The sequence below is a fragment of the Oreochromis niloticus genome, linkage group LG10, assembly GCF_001858045.2.
Source record: "Oreochromis niloticus isolate F11D_XX linkage group LG10, O_niloticus_UMD_NMBU, whole genome shotgun sequence".
NCBI classification, from domain to species: domain Eukaryota; kingdom Metazoa; phylum Chordata; class Actinopteri; order Cichliformes; family Cichlidae; genus Oreochromis; species Oreochromis niloticus.
The window spans coordinates 371,568-395,306 of record NC_031975.2 but is presented as its reverse complement, the minus strand read 5'-3'; the positions used below and the strand labels follow the sequence as shown (position 1 = coordinate 395,306).

The window sequence follows — 23,739 nt, the reverse complement described above, 5'->3', positions numbered from 1 at the left end:
GACATTCCTCTCATACTGAGGCCAGGCGGTGTGTGTGGGGGGGGGAGGAAGGGGGTGCTTCCTGCTACTTCTCATGTACCGCTTCTTTCTTTACTCTCAACATGGAAAAAGACTCCTTGGCCTCGAACAAACTCTTTTTCCCGGTGAAAGAATAAAAAGCCCACGGTGACGTCCAAGATGGAGCGGCTGCAGCAGCGCGTTTCGTAACTTCAGGAGGGTCGGTGCGTGCCGAGGAGACACGACAGATCAGCAGGAACCGAACAAAAGAATGTTTCATTGGAATCAGGGGCTCGGAAAGTAAACCAAGTTCTTCAGGTAAATCATTTACGTGTGTGTGCGCACATTAACCGGATGCTCCGCTTATCTTTGTCAAACTGTTTTAGTCCTGCTGTTGTCATTTTACGACACACAAAACTAAACGGCTGAGAAAAAAAGACTTTCAGCTCGTCGTTCGTAAAGCTTAGATTGGCTTCGGACTCAGTCATGTGTGCTTTGAATTAACTTCAATAATCAGTGCCAATTCACTGACAGCGTGACGTGTAGGTGGGTGTAGCCTTTACTGCATCCTGGCCTTATCAGCAGGATAAGTTAGCTCTGTATGACATTTGAATGTGAACGTGGGGTCCTTGGAGTGGGTCCAGTCTGAAGTGGATGACACAACAGTTGTTTTGCATTCACAGCGTTGTACTGTCAATGATCACATGCGCACAGTAATCTGCTTATGTGACATTTGTACCTCAGAGTGAGTAACAGTGCAGTGAACAAAAACTAAACTGTAAATCTAAACTTTAACTGACCAGATAAACAAGAAAACTCACTCTATGGCTTTTTGCATAGTAAAATTTTAATTGGGAAATCCATCCATCCATCCATTCATTCATTTTCCCAACTGTTTATCCAAATTGGGCACGCCTTGTCCCACGAGCCTGCCCCAACCCTTACAGGGGGTTCGGCATTTCCACATAGCATCATCGCTTTAGTTTCTCTGTTGACACACACAGACTAAATTCTGATAATTGCCATTTAATTTAAGACTAAACAAGATTGAGTTTAATGATGAAGATTAATTTGTATTTGTAAAATATTTGAAATTGTAGCTTTTAAATGAGCTTGAATTGCCATTAATCACAGAGACTAGGACAGGGGTGTCCAACTCCAGGCCTCGAGGGCCGGTGTCCTGCAGGTTTTAGATGTGTCCTTGATCCATCACAGCTGATTTAAATTGCTAAGTGACCCCCTGAACATGTCTTGAAGTTCTCCAGAGATAATGAACTAATCATTTGATTCAGGTGTGCTGACCCAGGGTGAGATCTAAAACCTGCAGGACACCGGCCCTCGAGGCCTACAGCTACAGTTGGACACCCCTGGAATAGAAGGTGTAGCTGTACAGTCACTGGTCCTTTCTTTTGATTTGAAGATATTTGTTAACAGCACTCTTCAAAGAAAGACATTTGCTGCTCCAAAATTTGGAGTTCAGCTTGAGGTCAAAGGGGGAGTCCATCCGAATGTCTAATGTTAGGGTAAGAGTTCCTTTAACTGAAGGGGCCGGGCCCAGCTCCTGTAAAACAACCTCGCACCGTGATCCTCGCTCCACCAAACTTTACACTTGGCACAGTGCAGTCACACAAGCATTGTTCCCAAGTGTAACACTGAACTGGCAACTAGCAGAAGTAGTGAAGGTAGATGACTTTAATCCCTGGGGTTGGGAGGTCAGAGGTAGAGACTAGCAGCCGGGTGGTTTTGTGACGGAAGGATCGCAGCTCAGGAAAAGGGAGGATTTACAAAATGGTGTTTAGATCAAAAAGATGGGAGATGGAGCTGTTCAAGTTTTCACTGCGAGTGAGCAGGATGGACAGGACAGAGCTCGGGCTGAGATGGTTTGGACGAGAGCGGCAGCTTATGATTATTTTAGTAAACAAGTATTCCATTTCTTTTTCGAGTAATCGGATAAGACATAGTTTTGTTTTAATAATCAGCAGTAGTAAATAAAAAAAAAATACAGGTCCTTTAAAATAAACTCCTAATTGGTTTTCATGCTAGAAATGTCAGTGTTCTTCATAGTTTAACTAAATAGAAACTAAAGGAAGTGAACCCGCAATTGTATTTACACACATAAAAGAAAGAATTCTGAGAATGAAATGTAGACATGAGGTCACAGGTCAAATGTTTGGATGCAATGTTGGATGTGATATTTGGAATTCCCATATAAATGTTACCAATCCAACCAGAGGCACTGGAATTTAAAGCATAGTTTTAAAGTTAAAAGACATTTTATGAAGGTTTGATCTTATTTGACCTTAAAGAAGAGGTCAGAGGTCACATTGTAATGTAACTCCTGTATCTTTACTGTAGAATTGAGTAAACCAAACAGTGGTGGATGGGAGAAGCTCAAAGGTTTGCTGATCAGTGGTTTGATGGAGCACCCAGCTTTTCCCTGTAAAGGTCTGAATGGTTATGACAGTAAGAAGCACTGCTAGAAAAATGTTTTCACTCCACCAGAGCTCGTTCTTGTGGTAATGGTTACGACTTTTTTCTCCTAATCGTTTGTGTGTAGACAAACTTCGTGTTAAACTGTGACGTTTATTTTCACTACTGCTGTTGTTTTATCAGCCGTAGCAGCCAGTTTGCTAACATGTCAACAGTTTGCTAATTGACCGGGATCATAGTCTGACTTACAGCTGGTAACCCTAACCCCCACATACAGTTTACCCCTGTTATCCTTTGTTATCCTAGTGCTAACCAGGCCTGACCCTGCTTAGCTTCCAAGATCAGAAAAGGCTGGCTCCAACTTTTAATGTGCTATAACTTGTTTTCACCAGCCACATATCCCAGTATGTACTGCACCCGTGTGTTGTACCTGATTCTTGAATATTGTATCTCACAGTTTAAATATCTGCGGTTGCTTTAGCATCATTCTGCTTGCTTCTTTCATTTTATGTGTCATGAACAATCTGCACTGATCTTGAGTAACATCTGCAACATGAACGACTGACACTTAGCACTCTTCTCTTATACTGATATAGAAAGTGTGCCAGAATAAGGACATCTGCCTTCAGACAGTTCCACATAAACATCTTGGTGGTCTTCACTTAATATCAGATGTGTGAGTGGATGTTGATGCTCCACAGATCTTTAAAGAAGTGTTACATGTTATACGGTGCTGAGCTCAGGTGACAGAAGCATGAAATGTGGTTTCCACTAGAGCAGGGCGATATGACCAAAAATATTTATCACGATATACATTTGAAAATTTCCGATAACGATATAACTGACGATATAATTGACACTAGACAAAATACTTTACAACTCCACAACTTTATTAGTGCAAAAAAAAAAATCAATGTATTTTCACTTAAACAAGCAGCTGTTTTTTTATGTGCATTAAAGTTATATAAAAAATTAACAGTGCAAATGCAAATTCCTCACTGACAGTTTAACCAAAAGGCATTTCCAGTGGAAACTGGCCGACACATCCTCAGCATAACCATGTATAATATCCACAAAACTTAAAAAGAGCTTATACACACACAATACCGTAATACTATGTTGAAGCACAGTACGTATCACTCTGCGAGGCTCCTGCCTGCGATAGCCGTAATGCTCCGACAATCTATCAAGCGGTGCGGCTTCGTAGCTTAGCAAAGTCGTACTAAAACATTTGACAGATTTTCGAGCGCCGTGTACATAAAATCGTTTCGAGGTCAGTAAACACAACCAGAATTCATACATAAGGCACACGGGATTATAAGGGGCACTGACGATTTTCAGAAAAATCAAAGCATTGATTTTAAGTGTGCCGTATTTTCCAAAAAACATGGTAATAACGACGGCCCGCTAGCATGCTCTACCAAGAATAGTGCTTTGTTGTGTATCTGACGGACGAAAGCTAAACCAGTTCCACACCACTGAAGTTGCAGCATTTTTACAAACCAATTCTGATTCATCCGTTTCATTCAACGATCCACTTTCGCCCTTCTCATTCTGCGTCGCCGCCATGCTTTTTCCGCCATGTCCATATGAAAACAAAGGCACTGCGCATGTGCGTTTTACTCATATTCTATCGCGATATTTCATTTTCTTATCGTTGCCCAACATTATACCGGTATTACCGTGAATGGTATGATATGGCCCAGCCCTAGTTTCCACTTTTGTTTGCAAGAGCCGTCTCGAGGACAAGTCTACACATTGTTTTTGACTCTTATTTATTTTATTAGAATCATCATGGGTTTTTTTTTTTCCAAGTCCTGAATATTTTCATTCTTTATCTTAGACCAAAGTTGCCAAGTAAATACATGTGCAATAAAGTGCAGTGCATATATTTACCTAGGAAAGGCATCTGCAGTATGAAAGCACTCCCACTATTTTGCCTTTCTATAGTTATAAAGACAAAAGAAGGAAAAAATGTGATCCCACAGTCCATCCTGTTGTTCATAGAGTCACAATGTCATGGTCTGAAACACTTATCACAGAGACGGTTGACAGTAAATGTTGGTTAAGCAATTACACTAGTGCACAGGTATGAAGGTGTGGCTTGGAGCTGAATAGTTGCCAGGTCCACCTCTGAGCTCCACCTGTCAGAGTGTGGGAAGAAACGGGAAAAGAGGTGCGTTGCTTCAAACCTTCAAAACCCAGGTAAATATCGCTGTGAGTGGAACAGACATTTTTTCACTGGGGTTGCTTTATAAGGAAGGATTCTTTGAGCTACAGAGGTATCAGGTATGATATCATTTTAAAAATAAAGAAAAGGTCTAGACAGAAGCTGGATTCAGGTTTGAGCTGTAGAGATAAAATCGGCACTTTACTGCCATGCAGTAGAGACCAACAATAGGTGGGAAGAAAAATTTTGCATTTATTTTTTCTGGAGGCTTCACTCTAGCAGGGATCTCTGAAGCATTATATCTGAAACTATTAACATTTTTAGCCAGTACATGTATCAAATGTGCTAAACTGAATGCATACGCTGTACTCTGTAATATAATTTAACACCCTTTTCCAAAAACACGATGTAAACAGTCAGAAAACATCCATACAGGAGAATGGAGGCTTACTAAATAAACATGGATTCCTTATTTCCCAACATTATTTTAAACATAAGTGTATTTTTTTTTTTTTTAACTTTTGATTTAAGTTCATGTTTCCACTTTTATTGCATAAACAAAGTACATAAGAACCAACAAAACAAGAGGTCATGGGTGATACAATAGCATCAGTTGGATTATGTCTTTGCTGTCATATATGTCAACAGGTGTTGTTAATGGTCAGTGTTGCCAGCAAGATAGGAACGCCATTTTTTTCCATCTCTTTTCTCCCAAATCTTTTTGTAAACGGATGGAGTCATTTGCTCTAATAAATGAAGGTGTTTAATTATGTTAATAAAATTTGTGGGGGGTGCTTCTGAAGCCAACATTTTGTAATGGCCTTCTTATTTGCTGCAAACATGACAGGGTGTCTGTAGATCAGGAGGTAGAGCAGGTCATTTACTGACTGGAAGGTTGGTGGTTTGATCCCTCGCATGCAAAATATCCTTGCGCAAGCTATTGACCCCAAGTTGCCATCCAAGTGGGAATGTTAGTGAGTACTTAATACAACATTCACTTTCTTCTATTATTTTAAGTACTTTGAGTACCCCAGAAGAGTAGATAAGAATCAGTCCATTTACCTTCAGAAAGTAGGCATCATATTTCCCCATATTTTCCGGGATATACCTGAGATCTGGAGACCCAAAGCTTGTATAAACCAAGATACCCAGGGTTTGTGAAATGATTGCAGCAACATCCTTCCAAAACGTCTGGATGGATCTGGTTTTTCCAACAAAAGTCCCTCCAGGTTTGAGAGTTGCTTCTTTTTCCCATCACTTAACATTGTTTGTACAGTCCTTTATTCATTATAACCATACTCTGGTACAGCTTACTTACTAGACCATTGCTGTTCCCGAAATTCTAAGCATCCATGAATATCTGGATAACATGAGGAACTTCAATCGGACAGAGACCCTTAATGTTTTGGGGGGTTTTTTGGTCATTGAACAAGTAGATGTAATAGTGCAGTGAACCCACGGTCCATATCTTATGTCTTGTAGTGGTGACTTAAAGTCAGGGTCACAGGCATGCCACCTTAATAATTTTGGTGTTTGTAATCATTGACCACTTTCACCCACATTTGTAAGGAAAATTCCACCCACTGGCTTACTGTTTTAGGGATTTCTTCCTCTTTTTTTCTGTCGAGCCAAGTAATGACTGGACTATTAAATTCCTGATATTTTAGATAATGCCAGGTGATTAGTAGTTATTGGATCTACAGTGCTTCAGTGGACATGAAAATTTCCAGTGGATCACAGAGGTATATACAAGGTGTCCTCAAATTGGTGCCTTGAATCACCAATGGTTGCTGGCTGCTACAGTATTTAGTGATGAGACACGAGGTCTTGAATGATCAGACCCCATCTTATCTGAAAAACCTCGAAGTATTGTTTCACTCCAGTTGAGCACTTTGCTCTCAGACTGTGGGCTTACTAGTCGTTCCTAGGGCTTTTATGGGAACAGTACTGGAGGCTGAAGACTACAGTATGGGAGGCAGCCTTCAGCTTCAGGGCCTCTCCTCTGTGGAACCAGCTCCCAGTTTGAATTCAGGGTGACCGATACACACTCTACTTTAAGGGCTTAAAACGTTCCTTTTTGGACCAAGCATTTAGTTATGTCTGGAACAGTGCAGTAAATCTAAGCTGCTGGGGTCGTCACATGATGCACAAAGTGTTTGTTCTTCACTCACTGTGTGTTTATACGCCACTCTGCGTTTAATCCTTAGTTATTATTAATCTCCGGCTCTCTTCCACAGCGTGTCTTTGTCCTGTCTCCCCACCCCAACTACACGTGGTAGATGGCTGCCCCTCCCTCCCTGAGCCTGGTTCTGTTGGAGGTTTCTTCCTGTTAAAAGGGAGTTTTTCCTTCCCGCTATTGCCAAAGTGCTTGTTCATGAGGGGTCATATGATTGTTGGGGTTTTCTTTATTCGCCTTGCAAAATAAACATCTTGAGACAGCTGTTATTTGGGTAGTTCGTCTTGTAATCGGAAGGTTGCCGGTTCGAGCCCCGGATCGGACAGTCTCGGTCATTGTGTCCTTGGGCGAGACACTTCACCCGTTGGCTACTGGTGGCGGTTAGAGGGCCCGGTGGCGCCAGTGTCCGGCAGCCTCGCCTCTGTCAGTGCGCCCCAGGGTGGCTGTGGCTACAATGTAGCTTGCCATCACCAGTGTATGAATGTGTGTGTGATTGGGTGGATGACTGAATGTGTAAAGCGCTTTGGGGTCCTTAGGGACTAGTAAAGCGCTATACAAATACAGGCCATTTACCATTTATATCCCAAGACACTGCTGTCAAAGTTGTTTACAGAAACAAATCATCAAAAATTGTGTCCTGAATAAGATTTTATTCATTTTTCCACATGAAGTTTGATCATGGCGTTAGCAAAATTTTGTTACGTTTGTCATGTTCTATGGAAAGTGCTGCGGGAGCATGGGGTGTCTGGACCCTTGTTGTTGGTTCTTGTACAGCTGTTTCAAGAACTTGGTTCGCATTACCAGGAACAAGTCAGACTTGTTCCCAGTGCGTTGGACTCCGTCGGGGCTGCCCTTTGGCCCACATTCTCTTCATTATTTTAATAGACAGAATTTCTCAGTGTAGTCAAGTGATGGGCTTCCACTTGGGGACACCTCACACCCCAACCACAGCCTGTTCAGACTCCTGCCCTCCGGCAGACGGTACCGTAGCCTGAGGTACAACGCTATGCGGGGCTGTGGAAGCTTCTTGCAAACCGCCATAAGACTGTTGAACATTTTTATAGAACAGGGTCAGCTGAAATGGTTCAGACGTCTGACTAAGATACCTCCTGGACATCTCTTGGTGAGTTACACTGAGAGATGCTGTGTTTTTTTTGTTTTCAGCTTTTTTCCCATTTTTGTGAATTTGACGTCTTCTTGTCAGATTTGGCAAATTCAACATTAAATTAATATTTTAAACTATACAAATTAAAGTTGTTATAGTTATTATTCCAGCTTGGTTCTGGATGGAGTATTGAGAGTTGGAGGTGGCCTCGCTGCTGCTGCGATGCCAGAACATATGAAGCATCCAATCATTATCCCAAAGGACGTGCATATGACCACACTGCAGGACACACACGAGAAGATTGGACACTGTGGAAGACTGTATATGCTCTCAGACCTGCAACAGAAATATTGGATTCCTTCTGCTAACCCGGCGCTGAGGAACTTTTTGTCAGGATGCATAATCTGGTGGAACGCTAAAGGCAAACCATTGGAACAAACTGGCCAAGAAGACAGACTTCCACCCGATTAACTCCCCGTTACTAATGTGGGAGTGGATTGCTTTGGACTGCTGATTTGAAGCAAGGCCGCAGCACTGTAAAAAGATATGGTGTGCTGCTTACCTGTCGTACAATGTGCACAATTTTAATGTGCACACAATAAACACTGATTCTTGTCTAAATGGCATCAGATACTTTGTGTGCAGAAGAGGTCAGGTGTCTGTCATGTGGTCAGAAAACTGCACCAGCCCAGGTGCTGCTGAACAGGAGCTATACAAAACTATCCAAGAGTAGAATCGGTCAGAGATCCCAGATTTTTGTCATGCAAAAGAAAATTCAGTGGGTGTTAAACTCCTGAGGTCTAAACTGAAAGAACAATCAAACAGTGATGAAGGTTTGCTGACACTGATGTGTGAAGTGGAGTCTGTACTAAATAACAGACCACTGACTCCAATAACGGATGATCCAACAAACCCTAACCACTTGCTGCTGATGAGGAAACGGCCAGTTTGCCTCTTGAAACTTTAAAGAAAACATGTTTGCAATTGCATATTGAAGTATGCTGAAACTATACATGTCTGTGCTGCAGTGGAGTATGGGTGCGCATATTTTATGTAAGAATAAAAGCAGTTAAATTACTATGCATGCTTATTTCTGGTGCCTAAAACATATTTTCCCAAAACCTGAAAAGCTTTCAATGCCAGAGATGAGCAGTTTGTGGATTTGTCATCCAATATTTGTTCATTTTCCAGATCCTTTGTGTATTTAAACAGGAAATAGATTTGGCTGTCATTCAGTATGCGTACACCAATGTTTTCTTCTTGTGTTGTCAAATGTTTCAAACGAACTAAAATGCAGATTGCAACAGGAAAATCCATTGAAATGAAAATCACAAAAATAACACACATATGTAACAAGTCTACCTTGAATTTTGGTGTCTGCTGCACTGATTTTGAGTCCGCATAAAGTCACCATTTTGACCATGTTCCTTCTAACAGGAAAGCCCTCTGACAGAGCCAGGCTTGGGAGAAGCAGCCGTCTACAGGGCCACGTGGGAGGTGAGGGGAAAAGGAGGATGGCAAAGAGAAAGTAGAGAAAAACGGTTACGTGGAGCTCAGAGTACTCATTCCATTATGAGGAGCTGCCAACCACCTATAGCATTATAATTGAAGGAGGATTCAAGGTCACCTGATTCAGCTCTAACCAAATCTGAGATTTAGATTATTATTGCTTTCAGATTTCTTGAAAACAGACAGGCGGTAGTTCAGTGCAACCAGACGTCCTGTTCCCCATTCTACTTTTGATAGCTCTAGAAACCTTTGAGAGTTGATCTCATACTAATACACTAGACTAAGGTGTAATCTGGCACGAAACGAATGATCAACTGCAATTTGGATTTAATGAAGAGGGGAGATTAGAGTCTCTCCTCCAATAGAAAGCTGACATTGCCCTTCTGTGTCTCTGATCAAAGCAAGTTATTCAGCTAACAGCTGCAATTCTCTGTCGTGTTTAAACGCAGCCTAGTCTAAAGAGCTTTGAAAGAAAGTGACTGGATGTCTTTAAGTTTCCTGACAACATTTCATCTCTCATCCAAGAGGAACTACCTCTTGGATGAGAGAAATCCAGTCACTTCCATGTTCCTTAAACTAGTATAACCTGGATGACAGAACATACACTGACAAACATGCAGTCTAGTTCATTCAAGTATAAACATGTTTATGTGAAAAGTCACATGTGGGTGAAAAATGACTTTTACAAGTTAATTTATGTTACATTAGCAATTCACTGATAAGAGCAGGCTTTCAAATTAAATGCCAGAATCCACACTTGTGTGAATGAACCATGAAAAAACAGCCATTCGATATTAAGTAGATATGCCAAAGTGCAACCAGATGGTACGTGATATTGAAAGCTGCCTCTGTGTTGCTTTAATATTCATTAATGACATTGACTGTTAAATTCTAGAATAATAGAAAACGTAGCTGTAGTAGCTACTGAAAACACATCTTTATAAGAAGTACTTTTTGAGTTTTGTTCCCAAAAAATTCTCTGTAAAATGAATCAAAACGACAGCACCACAGTCTGAGGAAGCCGGAGGTTTCTTCCTGTTAAAAGGGAGTTTTTCCTTCCCACTGTTGCCAAAGTGCTTGCTCATAGGGGGTCATATGATTATTGGGTTTTCCTCTGTATGTATTATTGTAGGGTCTACCTTACAATATAAAGCACCTTGAGACAACTGTTGTTGTAATTTGGCGCTGTATAAATAACATTAAATTGGACTGAGCCACTGTTATAGCTTAGGAAGGCTGTCAGGCTCGGGAACTTTAATATGAACTAAGTTTAATACAAATGTTTCTAACTTTGACTTTGAACTCTTGTTTTTTTGTATATGTATTTTGCTGAAGTGCAGGCATCTCACCAACACTAACTCATTTCTCCTTTTGTCTCACATTTTATTTGCCAACAGATGTTTCGGAAAAAAGCATCTTCCTCCTTGAGAATGAGAAGGATAACAGAAAGCACTAGATGTAATGATTTTTTTTTCTCTACTCTATCGAAAAGGGATCACATTCAGTGTTGTCAGTAGAAACCATACTCAATTGAATGCAACAGAAAAACTGTGTACGTTTTGCTGCAAATACTTTGATATACTTTCCCTCAGTTTATTGGTGCTTTGTAGAACTTGTGCCTGAACGTGGTGACCGTGCACCAGGAAGCTCCCTGCCAACCACCATTAAATTAAAAGAAGAAAGTAGAAGAGACACTACCAGTTTCCATGTTTTACCAATTATAAATACTGTGAGAAATATTGAGATTAGATTGTTGTATTCAAACAAGAAAACCCCCAACTAGGAAAAGCCACTTTTCCCAGGTGGGAGGTAACGGCACTCGTCTAGACTTTACTTTCCACACCTGCTTCAGTTGTTCTCTCAACAACTAGTACTTCTCAAGGCTCTTGTGCTGCTCCTTGGTGGAGTTGTTATCTGTGATTGCCACTTCTATCACAGCAGTTTTCTGCTCCTTGCCAACCAGCACAGTGTCTGGCTTCTCAGCGCTGGTCTAAGCCTCTTCAGGTATTTGATGCATCATCATGGACATCACTGGAGTGTGGGATACCCAGGTACTTGTGCCTATCCTGCTACACTATATTGCCAAAAGTATTTGCTCGTCTGCCCTCACACATGAAATTGAGTGATGTCCCATTCTTAATTCATAGTGTTTAATATGACTTGAAGCTATAACAGCTTCAAGTCTTAGAAGCCTATTTCACAAGGTTTGAGAGTGTGTTCATTGGAATTTTGACTGTTCTTCCCAAAGGTCAGACACTGACACTGACCTGTTGGACGAAAACGTCTGGCTCGCACTCTCCACTCGAATTCATCCCAAACATGTTCTGTTGGGTTGAGGTCAGGACTCTGTCCTGGCCAATCAGGTTCTTCCACATCAGTGTGTTTTTAGACTTTGTGCACTGTTGTGCAGTCCTGTTGGAACAGTAAGGTTTGTTGGGGGTGTGAAATTGCCCAAAATCTCTCGGTATGGTGAAGTATTAAGAGTTTGACTGCAGCTAAGAGGCTGAGCCCAAGTCCTGTTTAACTCTAACACACTTTTCTTGCGCTCATCTGAAAGCCATGTCTATAGTGACTGACTCTGAGAAAGTTGCACACTGTGCATTTAAGCATCTGCTGACCCTGCTCTGTGATTTTCATGAATCATGGAGTGCTGTTACCTTTTTGTACCTATGGATCATGGTTTTTTTCTGCTCATGTTTACTTCTTTACACTGATTATTAATGCTTTCCTGTGGAGAGCATATCTTGAGTGTGTTGGACCTCTTTTATCCACGAATTTCTAGAGAAAGGAGGAGACCCCTGGTGTCTTTCCTGAGATGGATAGCAGGCTTCCAGATGTTGAGTCAGTAAATATATCAAAATGAGTAGGTGCCTTGGTAACATATTGTACAGGACCACATGATTGTGAGTCATGCAGTGAACAGTGTTCCCATTAGGAATGATCTTTTCATGTTGGGACACTACTTGCAGATGAAACAGACTGCTCTGGTAACGGCTATCCTTCGTGGATGTCCTGCAGGATTTGCAAATCAATCTCAGAAACTGTTTTCAGAATCTTTACAATGACAAGGGAAGGTAGCAAATACCCGACTGTGCCATTTTCAGTTTTTACTCTTTTATATCACTTTATATCTGCAATTGTTACATTTTTAATGGCATATTTTAAACTTAAAAATAAATGAATAAAAAAAAAACGTATTGAAGTATGAAGTTACATTTTCATAGGAATCGTCCAAACTTTGGATCATATCACCTTTAGGCAAATTGAAGACTTTGGATGTGACCCAGGGTTTGAAAAGATAAAAAAATATCCACATAATGATTATTTTCCAAGTTATAATTAGTGTTTCTAGAATTGTGTTGTATTTGAACGGGTCTGTATACTGATACTTTTGTTTTTGTGTGAAGATTTGTCATATTTGCTCAATCCAGCATGAAATCTGAAAGCAAATCATTCACAGGCCTCGTTGTATATGTTCAACGTTTGCACCATGAAATTGTAATGCAAATAAGGTTGAGCAGAAAGCCCTCGTTGATTGGAGAATGACCTCTGTGTCTTAGTGAGACGGGCACGTGAACAGTAACAGTGTTACTCTTACAGTGTTTACAATTAAATGCCCGATGGCCACCGCCGTCTTCTTTCTGTGGTTTTAACTCCTTAGTTAGTTGAGCGTGTGATCGGGGGTTGAGGGTTTGGCGTTTTACTTTGGCTTGGGTGAATGGTTTCTAATGTTTTTCAGAAATTGTTCCTCCTCCACTTGTGTTCTGTTGTTTGCGTGGGGCAGTGGTGGTGATGGATGCTTCCTGTGCATCTGTCTGACCTGAATGTTATTTCTTTTCTCTCATATGAACTTTACTTTCTCTTTCTTTGACTGTCGATCTCTTGACCCACTGAACTCATTCCTGTCTGTGCTCACTGTGGCACTTTCCCTTCTCCTCTCAGGGAATATCGACCGTGGGCGAAGCTTATCCTTCCACGAGGTTTGTGGCCAGCGCGAGGTGGAGATGAGGGCCGCAGCCGAGGAGTCCTCCAACAGCAGCAGTAGTGTAGGTGGTGGCGGCAGCACAGTCCTGCAGCGTCTCTTACAGGAACAAATGAACCGGAATTATGTGCTCCAGCAACAACAAGGTGGAGGAGGAAGTGGTGGAACAGGAGGGGGAGGTGGAGGAGGATACTCGGTGCAGGGACAGGTTGGGCCATCTGATGATCATTCCATGAGCCCCCACATTGCCCGGCAGGAGCCACAGGGACAGGAGTTACAGACAGACAGCGGCCTGGAGAAGCTGGGCTCCTCCAGAACCGGAGGAGGAGGTGGGAGTAGTGGAGGCGGAGGGGAGGAGGTAGTAGCGGAGGAGGGAGCAGCCAAGGACAGTGTCCCAACTCTGAAGACCTCCCTACATATGAAGAGGCCAAAGTGCAGTCGCAATATTTTCGGGGCCACGCCCCCCCTCCTCAACCTCAACAGCAGAATAACCAGGCCCAGCAGCCTCCTCTACAAGCGTCTGTGGGCGCCGCCTTCTATGTCACAGGGGTGAGCAGCGCCAAGGTGCGTACTGAGGGGCGCCCCACGGTGCAGCGAGTTAGCGGCATGGGGAAGGTCCACCAGGACGATGGGCTGAAAGACCTGAAGCAAGGACACGTTCGGTCGCTTAGTGAGCGACTTATGCAGCTCTCATTGGCCACCAGTGGCGTGAAAGCTCATGCTCCTGTCACTAGCGCCCCACTTTCTCCCCAGCTGCCCCCTCCAGGGCCAGCTGGTGACTTATACAAGACGCAGCATCGTGGCCCACCTCCTGACTACCCGTTCAAAGGTATGGGTTCTCCTACCAAGCAGCAGGAGTCAGGAGGCCATTTTTACCAGGAGCAAAGAGGAAGGGAACACTCCAGGGAAGTGCCTCATGTCCGATACCAACCCCCACCAGAGTACGGCTCATTCAGGTAAGGAGCATGCACTTACGCACTCATAGGAAAATACGAATGAGCTAAAACTTTCAGCACACTTGTGTTCAGTAGGCTGGAAAACAGACTTCTACAGTAGTTACTATTCCAATAAAGGTTTAGTATTGGTTAAAGTACTGGTTGTTGAGCCATACCCGGATCTCAAAAAGTCACAAGTGGTCTTTTCCTTGTTCATCAAAAACCTTGGTGTTCTCCAGCTCTGCTGTGACTCTGTGCTGTTTACAGCTCAAACACAAGTTTAACCTTTCGGCAAACATTTTTTTTAGAGGAAAAATAAAAGTGCACCAAAATATCCTAATACTACACAACCCAACTGTGTAGTATGGTGGAGGGAGTTTTTACAGAAGCATGCGAGGGCAGCAGTGCACGAGGACAGTGGCCTAGCACTCCCATGTCAGTCAGCACCAGAATGATTGGAAAAAGATCCGTTTTAGGTTTGGGAATGGCAGCTTCGAAGCGTGGAGCTGCGGTGTGTGTGAGCTGAACAGGTGTTGATCAAGATGTCCCAGAAATATTGATGAGCTGAGACTGATTTACTTTTCTCAGCTTACACTGAGTTATTACTTAGTGTGTTCAACAAATAAATTAGAAGTACAGCTGTGTGTGTTTGTGTGTGTGCGTTCATACACTTGGTCTCTACCTCAAGGTATCCGAGTCCTTCCTTCCTTTAGAATAGAATAGAATAGAATAGCCTTTATTGTCATTGTACAGGGTACAACGAAATTGGAGTGCCACTCCCTTGGTGCAAAATGCAATAATAAATATAAATGTAAAATATAAAAGGTACAATAAAACAAACGTAAGTACTCAACAAAAGTAAGTATGATATTTACAGGATAGCAGCATTAATATAATGACAGTATTGCAGTATGAGTAGCAGCATAATATAGTGACAGTGACAATATGGTATAGTTAAGCAGGTTCAATTGTTTTTGTGCTTATTTACTACGGTGATAGCTCTGGGAAAGAAGCTATCCCTGAATCTGTTTGTCCTGGTTTTATGTGACCTGTACCGTCGGCCTGACGGTAATAGTTCAAACAGTTCTTTAGCACAACACTTGGCTCTACTCAGCTGTTAAATGGATCAGAAACCTCTAGTTTGGGATTATTCAGCACTCCTGTGCTAACCATGCAGCTGTGCTTTCAATTCCACAGCTAAATTAAAGTCAAATAAACAATTATCCGTCGGTAAAAAACAAGATTTTAGTTTTCATTAAGGTAAAAATTCTCCAAGCAGAAGGTAGAAAAACAAAAACCAACCCTAATTTCTTGGATGCAAAGACGGATCCTGTTGGGCCTGTTTAGCACTTACCTCAGAGCAAACTGGATTTAAACAGTCATGAATACAACCAGACTTTAATTGTCAGGGCAGGACGTGCTACGACATGACCTGCTGTGGTCTGATGCCATTCCTTTTGAAGACAAAAGATATTTTCTGAACAAACTCAGCTGAAGCTGGTGTGTTCCCATGTTACTCAGAAACAAGTCACACATCACCTAAGCAGACAAACCAATGAATCAGAGAGGACATGTGGTAAAAAGCCTTAGTCTGTATGTAAATACATGTAGTGTGCATGCTGGGGGAAATCATTATTTGACCTCCTGCTGAAATTTGAAGTTTGCCCACTTACAAAGAAGAAACAGTCTCAACCAGAAATCTCAATGCAGTGAATTTGTCCTGTACCCTTAAATAGCAACATGTTTCTACCTCTGTGTGTGACTTCTGCAAACATGGCAGGTCCCTGTGTGTGTGTGTGTGTGTGTGTGTGTGTGTGTGTGTGTGTGTGTGTGGCAGGTCCCACATGGCAGCAGGTCCCACTGTGTGTGTGTGTGTGGCAGGTCCCACTGTGTGTGTGGGTTAAATGTGAGCTTTTGTGTGGTCAGCAAGACTAGAAAGGCGCTGCTCTGTTTACTGTTAAAATGTGATTGGAGCAAATCATTTGGGCTCAAATGAAAATAAAAAATGACAATAAAATAGCTGTGGATACATGCTGTGTTTATTTCAGCGAACTCTATGCTAATAAAAGTTCAACAGTGTGCAAAAACAACTGACTTACAGATTTGTCACCATGCTTTCTTCAGGTCCAGTAAGGAAGGCTTAGTTCACACCCAGCGACCCCTTCAACAGCACAGTCCCACCTCCTCTGTCACCTCAGTGGGCTCTTTATCGCGCACCCAGTCCTCAAACCTTAGCAGCATTCTTAGTGCCTCCCACTCCTCTCATCCTTCCTTCCCTCATCAGCAACCCCAGAACCACGGAGAGCCCTTACTCACGGCGAGCCCTCGTAGTCCACATAGTACCGGCTCCCTCCAATTAGCAGAGTCTTTTACCTCAGGGTCGCTTCACCCAGCACCACAGAGGAGTCATGGTTTTTGTCCAGATCCCTATGGCTCCACACCAAGGATGCACCATCATCATCATCATCAGCAGCAGCCTCCCCATCTGTATCATCATCAGCAGCAGCAGCATCAGCAGCAGCAGCAGCCGCCATTCCAAGGACCTTCCCAACCGCAGCTGTCGGTCCATTCTGGACCTTATCCCCTGTCACAGTCCTACACTCACCTGCAGGGGGAGCCCTTTGCAATGATGGCCCGTGCCCAGCAGATGGTAGATACGCTGACAGACGAAAACAGGATGTTGAGGCAGGAAATGGAGTCCTGTCGCGAGAAAGTCACTAAATTGCACAAGGTAAGAAGTTTAGCAGTCATCTGTTTGTGAGTTAGATACACAAGCACATGTGCAGACAGTGTTGCCCACTAAGTTTCAGATGTTAGTGTTCAACATGACCTTTGACCTGTTTGAAACCAGAGTACTCCTTCAAACCTGATGCTGACACGTTCAGCCTAACAGCAAGACAAGTGTAGCAATGTGTGAAGAAGAAGAAGATGTTTTTAGTTACACTCTGTTTTTCTTCAAGCATTCCTGAACGGTTTGGTTGAAATGTGTTTCAAAGTGCTAACAGACAACAGAATAGTGATGCTGTTGTTAAGGCCAGTTTTGACCAGTAATTGGTATACATGGAGAAATGGAAAATCAGTTTCACTCTTTCTGTGTCTGTGAACAGCTGGAAATGGAGATCCAGCTGGTCTCAGAGGCCTATGAAAACCTGGCAAAGTCTTCCTCCAAGAGGGAGGCCCTGGAGAAAACTATGAGGAACAAGTTGGAGCTGGAGGTGCGCCGGCTGCATGACTTCAACAGAGACCTCAGAGGTGAGAAACCGTGACGAACATGACCAACATTCCTTAAATGACTTCAAATGTAATGGTGACCTGTAACAACTGTACCTCGTCTCAGCTCCCAGCGTTTACAGAAATATGGGATCGGGTGGATGGACTTGGATCTGTCCCCAAAAGGACAGATCCAAGTCCTGGCTCAGCCACTTCCAAGCGTTTTGCCCCCACACTGTGAGACTGTGACTTAAATGTGTAACTGTATATTACTTATTTATTTATTTCATTTTTATGAGGTGAAATGTCTTGAAAAAACTTAAAGTCCAACAAGCTCTGTAGACTGTCTGGAATATTTTTAAAAAGAAGGAATCCCCATCCCGGCTCAGCCGCTTCCAAGCATTTTGGTGTCAATGACTGCAGATTTTTCCCTCGATTAAAAAAACCCCAAACAAAACCCTTCACAGCATCTAGCTTTGCCCGTTCTTGGGGAGGTAGGTCTGACATTTTAACTTTACTTTCTTCATGAAAGCAACACTTTCATGAGTATAAATAAAGAGAGTTAGCACATGTTCCAGTTATTATAAACTAGAAGAAATCTAATTAAAGATCTGAAAGTGTCTTCCCATTCTGAAAAAAAAAAACCTCTTGGGAAAGGAAAAGAACAGCTCATGAGTCCTGGAGGCCGTAAGCATACATAGCAGCCAGTGGAATCAGGTCACTGCAGCTGATGGATGTAACAGGGGGAATTCTGGAGTGTGTGGGGATACAGCCACTGTTTTTAACTTTATTTTTTCCATTTTCCTCAAACATTTACAATAAATTGAGGGAATAAAGGAAAACGTAGCGGGATGTGGGAGGACAAATGACAAAACCAAAGCCCCACCCAACTTGTGTGGTGCTACGTAAACAACAAAGAATGTCTACATTTGGGCGAGCCTCAGAAAGATTCCACTTCTTCTGTTGTGGGAATTTCCTCCATGTCTCGCCTTTGCTCCAGTTTCAAAGGATCACTTTGAAGCCAGTTTGGTGTAACAACTTTCATCACTTTAAACAGGTAAATGTCCTCACCATGAATGACTTCTGGAGATAAGAAATCTGGGAGTATTTTGTAACATTTCCCAGAAAGATTGAACCTTTTCACATTTCCAAAAACTGTGAGTCAAATTCTCTCCATTGTCCAAGTGGAGGTGTGTTGGAACAGGCAGAAGGAATGCCAATCATCCGGTGATAGTTCAGTCTTCCATTCTGATTCCCATTTTTGTTTTATATACAATGAGCATTTCTATTAACTCACTGCCCTCCTGAGGGAGATGCTTCTGATCTCAGTGTTATAAAACATATCCTAAGTAAGTCAGAACTATCCAGCTCAAACTCCTGCCTGAGCTTCTCAGAGGACTTAAACACATGAGTGTACAGTTCATGTACATACTGCTGTGGTTCCCCAGTCCTTCTGTACTATCCAGTCCACCAGTTCTGGAGAATGTGAGGACCAAATCAGTATTTTACAATCTACCTTGATTTTGTGTTTGACTACCAGATCCCACCAGACCTTTAATGTTGCCGTGACAACAGGATTTGGATCCCTCAGATATGTGTACATTTTGTCCGTTTGGCAAATTGAGTGCAGGCATAGACTGAGGGTGCCAGTTTGGTTCAATCCTTTTGCATCGCATCATTAATCCTGCTGTCTTTGGTCTCATACAGTGTGTTTAGTCCTCTTGTTAGACGGGCTGCCAAATCCCATTTAAGTTTGTACTTCTGTCTGATGAATTCAATCGTTCCTGCACAATATTTGAGTCTTAGAAATATTTAATTTACATCCAGATTTTTCTCTAAACTCTTCTAAGATGGTCCAGAGCTTGAAGAATGTGTCAACTGGGTTTTGAAGGTATAGTACGATATTGTCTGCGTTCTTTGTTCTTCCTGTGCTATCAGCTCATTGCTTTGTCTCATATATTGGGCCAGAGGCTCAGGGTGTAAACAGACCTGACCTGTTCCCGTGGAGAGCTCAGAGCTAGCTGTCACATTTATTTTCATTCCAGCCACTGGCTCATGACACAACGCTGGTATACGTCTAATCAAAGTCTAGTTGAAACCCTCAGCATCCAGGCTCACTAAGGCTGTGGGAACGCCACGTTTGTTGGCTTCACTTATGAAGAGAGGTACAATAGAGGAATAGAGGCACAATGATAACGCCATACCAGCGTCATTGAAATTAGGGCTGCACAATTAATCGTTAGAAAATCGCGATCTCAATTCATACTTATGTGCGATCTCATTTCCAAATGACAACGATTTAAAAAAAAAAAAAAAAAGACGACAACGACGATTGTGCCGCATTTTGATCCGAGGACATAATCTGCATGAAAACAAGCGCTCACTCTTCCTGCTCAACAAATGACAAGGGCGGAGCCTTATACCACGTGATACAGAAGCCAGCTGGCAGGGAAACAACAACGGAGAGCACGTGAGAGATGATGAAGCTATAAAGGCCAAGAAAGTGACAGGAGAAAATCCGTCCCGGTCAACCACATCAATAACGGGAACCTTATACAGCGCTTCCCCATAGCCGTCGAACTCCCGCAGGCACAAAGAAATTACGGAGGCGATCACTTATCACCTGGCTAAAGACATGGCTCCCATCAACACTGTGCAAAACGAGGGATTTAGGAAAATGATCAACACCCTAGACAAAACGTTACACAGTGCCGTCCTGCAACTATTTTTCAAACATTGCACTACCTGCTCTATACACGCAGTGTCGAGCAACGGTGGAGACGGAATTACAAGCAGTACAACATTTTGCGGCAACGACAAAATGTGAGACATTTCTTGTTTTTATGTTCAGTCTCAACTGTTACGAAGTTGATGTGCAGTTAATAAGTGCAATAAATATTTATACTGGAAAAGAAAATTGTGAGAGAATCGTGATCTCAATTCTAAGCAAAAAAATCGTGATTCTCATTTTATGCAAAATCGTGCAGCCCTAATTGAAATGCATTGTGCTGTATGTGTGTATGCCCAGGCACCAAGATCTTGTGTTATGTGCTGTTGTTTTTAAGAGCGCATGGAAACCGCTAATAAGCAGCTCGCTGCTAAGGAGTGTGACGGCTCGGAGGACAACCGCAAAACCATCTCCCAGCTCCTGACACAGAGTAAGTGCCACACACAGACCCAGCATCAAACCAACAACCTTCCTTAGGAATAATGATGTGTTGTTGTTATTATTATTTTCTAATATAACACCTGTCAGCAGAATGCAGGTTATTAGAGGATGAAGCCCATCACTGTTGCCTGTTGGTGTCCACATGGAAACTAAGCAGACACAATGGTTTTGTCAACTCTTTTATGTCGGGACGACTTTCTAGTTGAGCTGGCCAGACTGTGTCTGACACACAGCTGTTTTATGTAGGTGAGCCTGTCAGATTATTTTCTATGATCAGCCTGTATCAGTATGTTTCTTTCATCAAACAGTTCAAACGAAGGGCCGTAACCTGCGGACCCTGGCTGGTGGTCAAACCATCCGTATGTCCCTGATGTGAAAGCAGTGTTTTAAACTTCATCGGTGCCACAAACACACTCAGCTTTCACTCATTCAACATTATTTTTAGCAGTCCATGGAGCTCACACAGCAATGCTGCAGGTCACCAGATTTTAATGGCGGCTACCTTTAATCATCTCATAAAGGACTCGGCATTAAATAAAAGAAATTTAGTCTACTCCAGCTGAGATGACTAACAGGCAGCACAAGAATTACAGCAAACAATGCTGAAAGTCTCAGAACTCTTACAGCATTCCTGGCGTTCCCTGTTTGGATATTAGAAAGTAGAGCAAGGTGATTATTCAGGGGCAGAAACTCGACCTGCTAAGTTTTTATTTTGTTTTTTTACTTTTGGGGTTTCTGGACTCACAATTAACTTCAAAATAATTAAGAACATTATACAAACTGTGACATTCAACCTGGCACATCAGAGACAGCCTCACAAATTCTGTGAACCTTCCTCATTTTATTTATTGTCTAACTAACTGTCAGGATGATTCTTACGTCAAGCAGTTTATGTGTAAACTGATTATCTTGAGATTTGAGAAGTGTTATTATTCTTGTTTGGGACGTTATGTGGACTTCATCTAAAGCTTGTTTGTCTGAGACCTGTCTCTTGTTCTTTTTGCTGTCGTAGGTTTCACGCTGACAGGGTTTATATCAAAGTGTGTCCAGCCTTTCTTTCTCAATCTGCAAAATGCACTGACATCACTCCTTTGTGTGAAGTTGAGAAATGTGTATTGTTCCTGTTTTGTTGTGAAACCGTCCCTTTAATGCTGTACTGAATCAGCCCCTTATCTGTGGGAGGGGCTTTCTACTGTTGTGTCTGCCTCAGTTGGGGAGTATCCGAACACAGAGACAACGACGGATGTGCAAACAAGTAGTGACTCCTGTTCCACTTTACTTGGGGTTTGTTGGGTTTCTCTGTGAACGAGCCAGCAAACACTGTCAGCTGACAGATGTGCACGTGGAGCCTCGCGCTCACTGACTACGTTTCTAGTGGACGCTTGAACATGTTCGTTAGATTCACATGTTGAGTTTTCTCAGTGCTTGACAGTGTGCGTCCTTGAAATTCGTGTGAACATCATAGCAACAACACCAACGATCACTAATAAGGAAGCATGAAGGAAACTTCAGTGCTGTCGCCTCACTTGGTGAAGCTGTGACACCAAGTTCACCTGATCAGAGGACAGTGCACACACTAACCAGTCGTATCATGTCAGGAATTTATCTTAAGCTGGATATTTTTCTTGTGCAGCCTGTCATAACAAACAAAGTGATAATTACGAGTTATCATTTTATATACGATTATATAAATATAAAATGTATATAAGATGTTGGGCTGATCCATGTTTGACACAATTGTGTTTAGTGTGACATCAAATGTTAACTGTCAGTCATTTATGTGTCATTAAGTGTGTATATGAGGTCTGCTGTAGTGATGTCTGTGGTGAGGAAAGTGTTCAGTGTTTCATGTCCTTCTGTGTGTGCTCAGACAAAGAAACGCTGCGTGAGAAGGAGAAGCTGGAGATGGAGCTGAACGCACTGCGCTCGACCACAGAGGACCAGAGAAGGCACATCGAGATCCGAGACCAGGCGCTGAACAATGCCCAGGCCAAAGTCGTCAAGTTGGAGGAGGAGGTATGACGTTTTTGACTACGCTGCTGTCACTGATTTAGACACATTACATTTATAAATGTTGAGTAAACACTTTTCTAGGGCTGTGTATGAAGAACACGCGCTTAGCCACACACACACAATGTCTCCTGTACCTGTAGGTGATGGTACATACGACATGTGAGTTTAGTGGTGCAGATCAGCCTTTAATTCTTTTCTGAGAAAAAAAAAAATATAATGAAGTATAATGTATGAGTATAATGAAGCACAGATTCTGCAGGAGATCCTTCATGTTGCCATTAGATCAGTGCGAGGAGATAAATAAATGCAGTCACTCAAATGTACAGACTGATGTTCCTGTTTGTTTCTGATGTGACAGCCGCAGTTTGTCATTTATAAATGTAAACGTTAGGATTGTTCGGTGTGTTTAGTTCTCTGGGAATGAGTTTGTATGCCGATCAGAGTGGAATTATTTCTATTGATTAAATAGATCAGCCTACAAATGTAACTGATCGGTTTCCTGATAGGTTTTCTTCTAGCTGAAAATAAAAAAAGGGAAAGTTAAACATCCAAACAGAATGTATACAGACTCCAGTAACTGTGCCGTACATTTACAGCTGACCTTCATGTGGGAGTGTTGCTAAGCTGTAGCTTAAATACGGTGCATAAAAAGCTATAAAGCTTGTGTAGCTAAACAAAAGAGTTTCTGAGAACGTGACAGGTTATGGTCACACTCTGAACACAGCCTGGTAATATTCAGAGCTCATGTAATGAGTAACATGTTCAAGGTTAACATTTGACCTTGAACACGTTTTATGAGCACTCTTTCCATTTTCACACATTCACACACAAATTTCACAGACCGTTTGCTCGTGATTACGGAGAAATATTCACCTCAAACATGAGAAGTTTTGCAGGCACAAAATGATAAATAAGGACCTTCTATCCTGTCAGGAGCTGCTCATGATCTCATTGGTCCTGACCGTGGAGGGAGTGGCTCTGCTGGCTGACTCCCCTGTTACAAAGGCGTGGCCGTTCTCAAATTCAAAAGTGTTGTGGTTGAG

At 42.4% G+C, this 23,739-nt stretch overlaps 1 protein-coding gene across 1 annotated transcript in view; it reads left to right on the top strand.

The window, feature by feature from the left end:
• amot (angiomotin) overlaps positions 1–23,739 on the top strand; it is a 42,923-nt gene continuing 19,184 nt past the window's right edge. Inside the window, exons 1-9 of the mRNA XM_019348905.2 lie at positions 1–315; positions 2,353–2,442; positions 9,316–9,375; positions 13,330–13,674; positions 13,740–14,325; positions 16,429–17,035; positions 17,412–17,556; positions 20,580–20,672; positions 22,554–22,699. Coding sequence (XP_019204450.1) covers positions 2,415–2,442; positions 9,316–9,375; positions 13,330–13,674; positions 13,740–14,325; positions 16,429–17,035; positions 17,412–17,556; positions 20,580–20,672; positions 22,554–22,699 — 2,010 coding nt within the window. The 5' untranslated portion in view covers positions 1–315; positions 2,353–2,414. The remainder of the gene's footprint in view (positions 316–2,352; positions 2,443–9,315; positions 9,376–13,329; positions 13,675–13,739; positions 14,326–16,428; positions 17,036–17,411; positions 17,557–20,579; positions 20,673–22,553; positions 22,700–23,739) is intronic.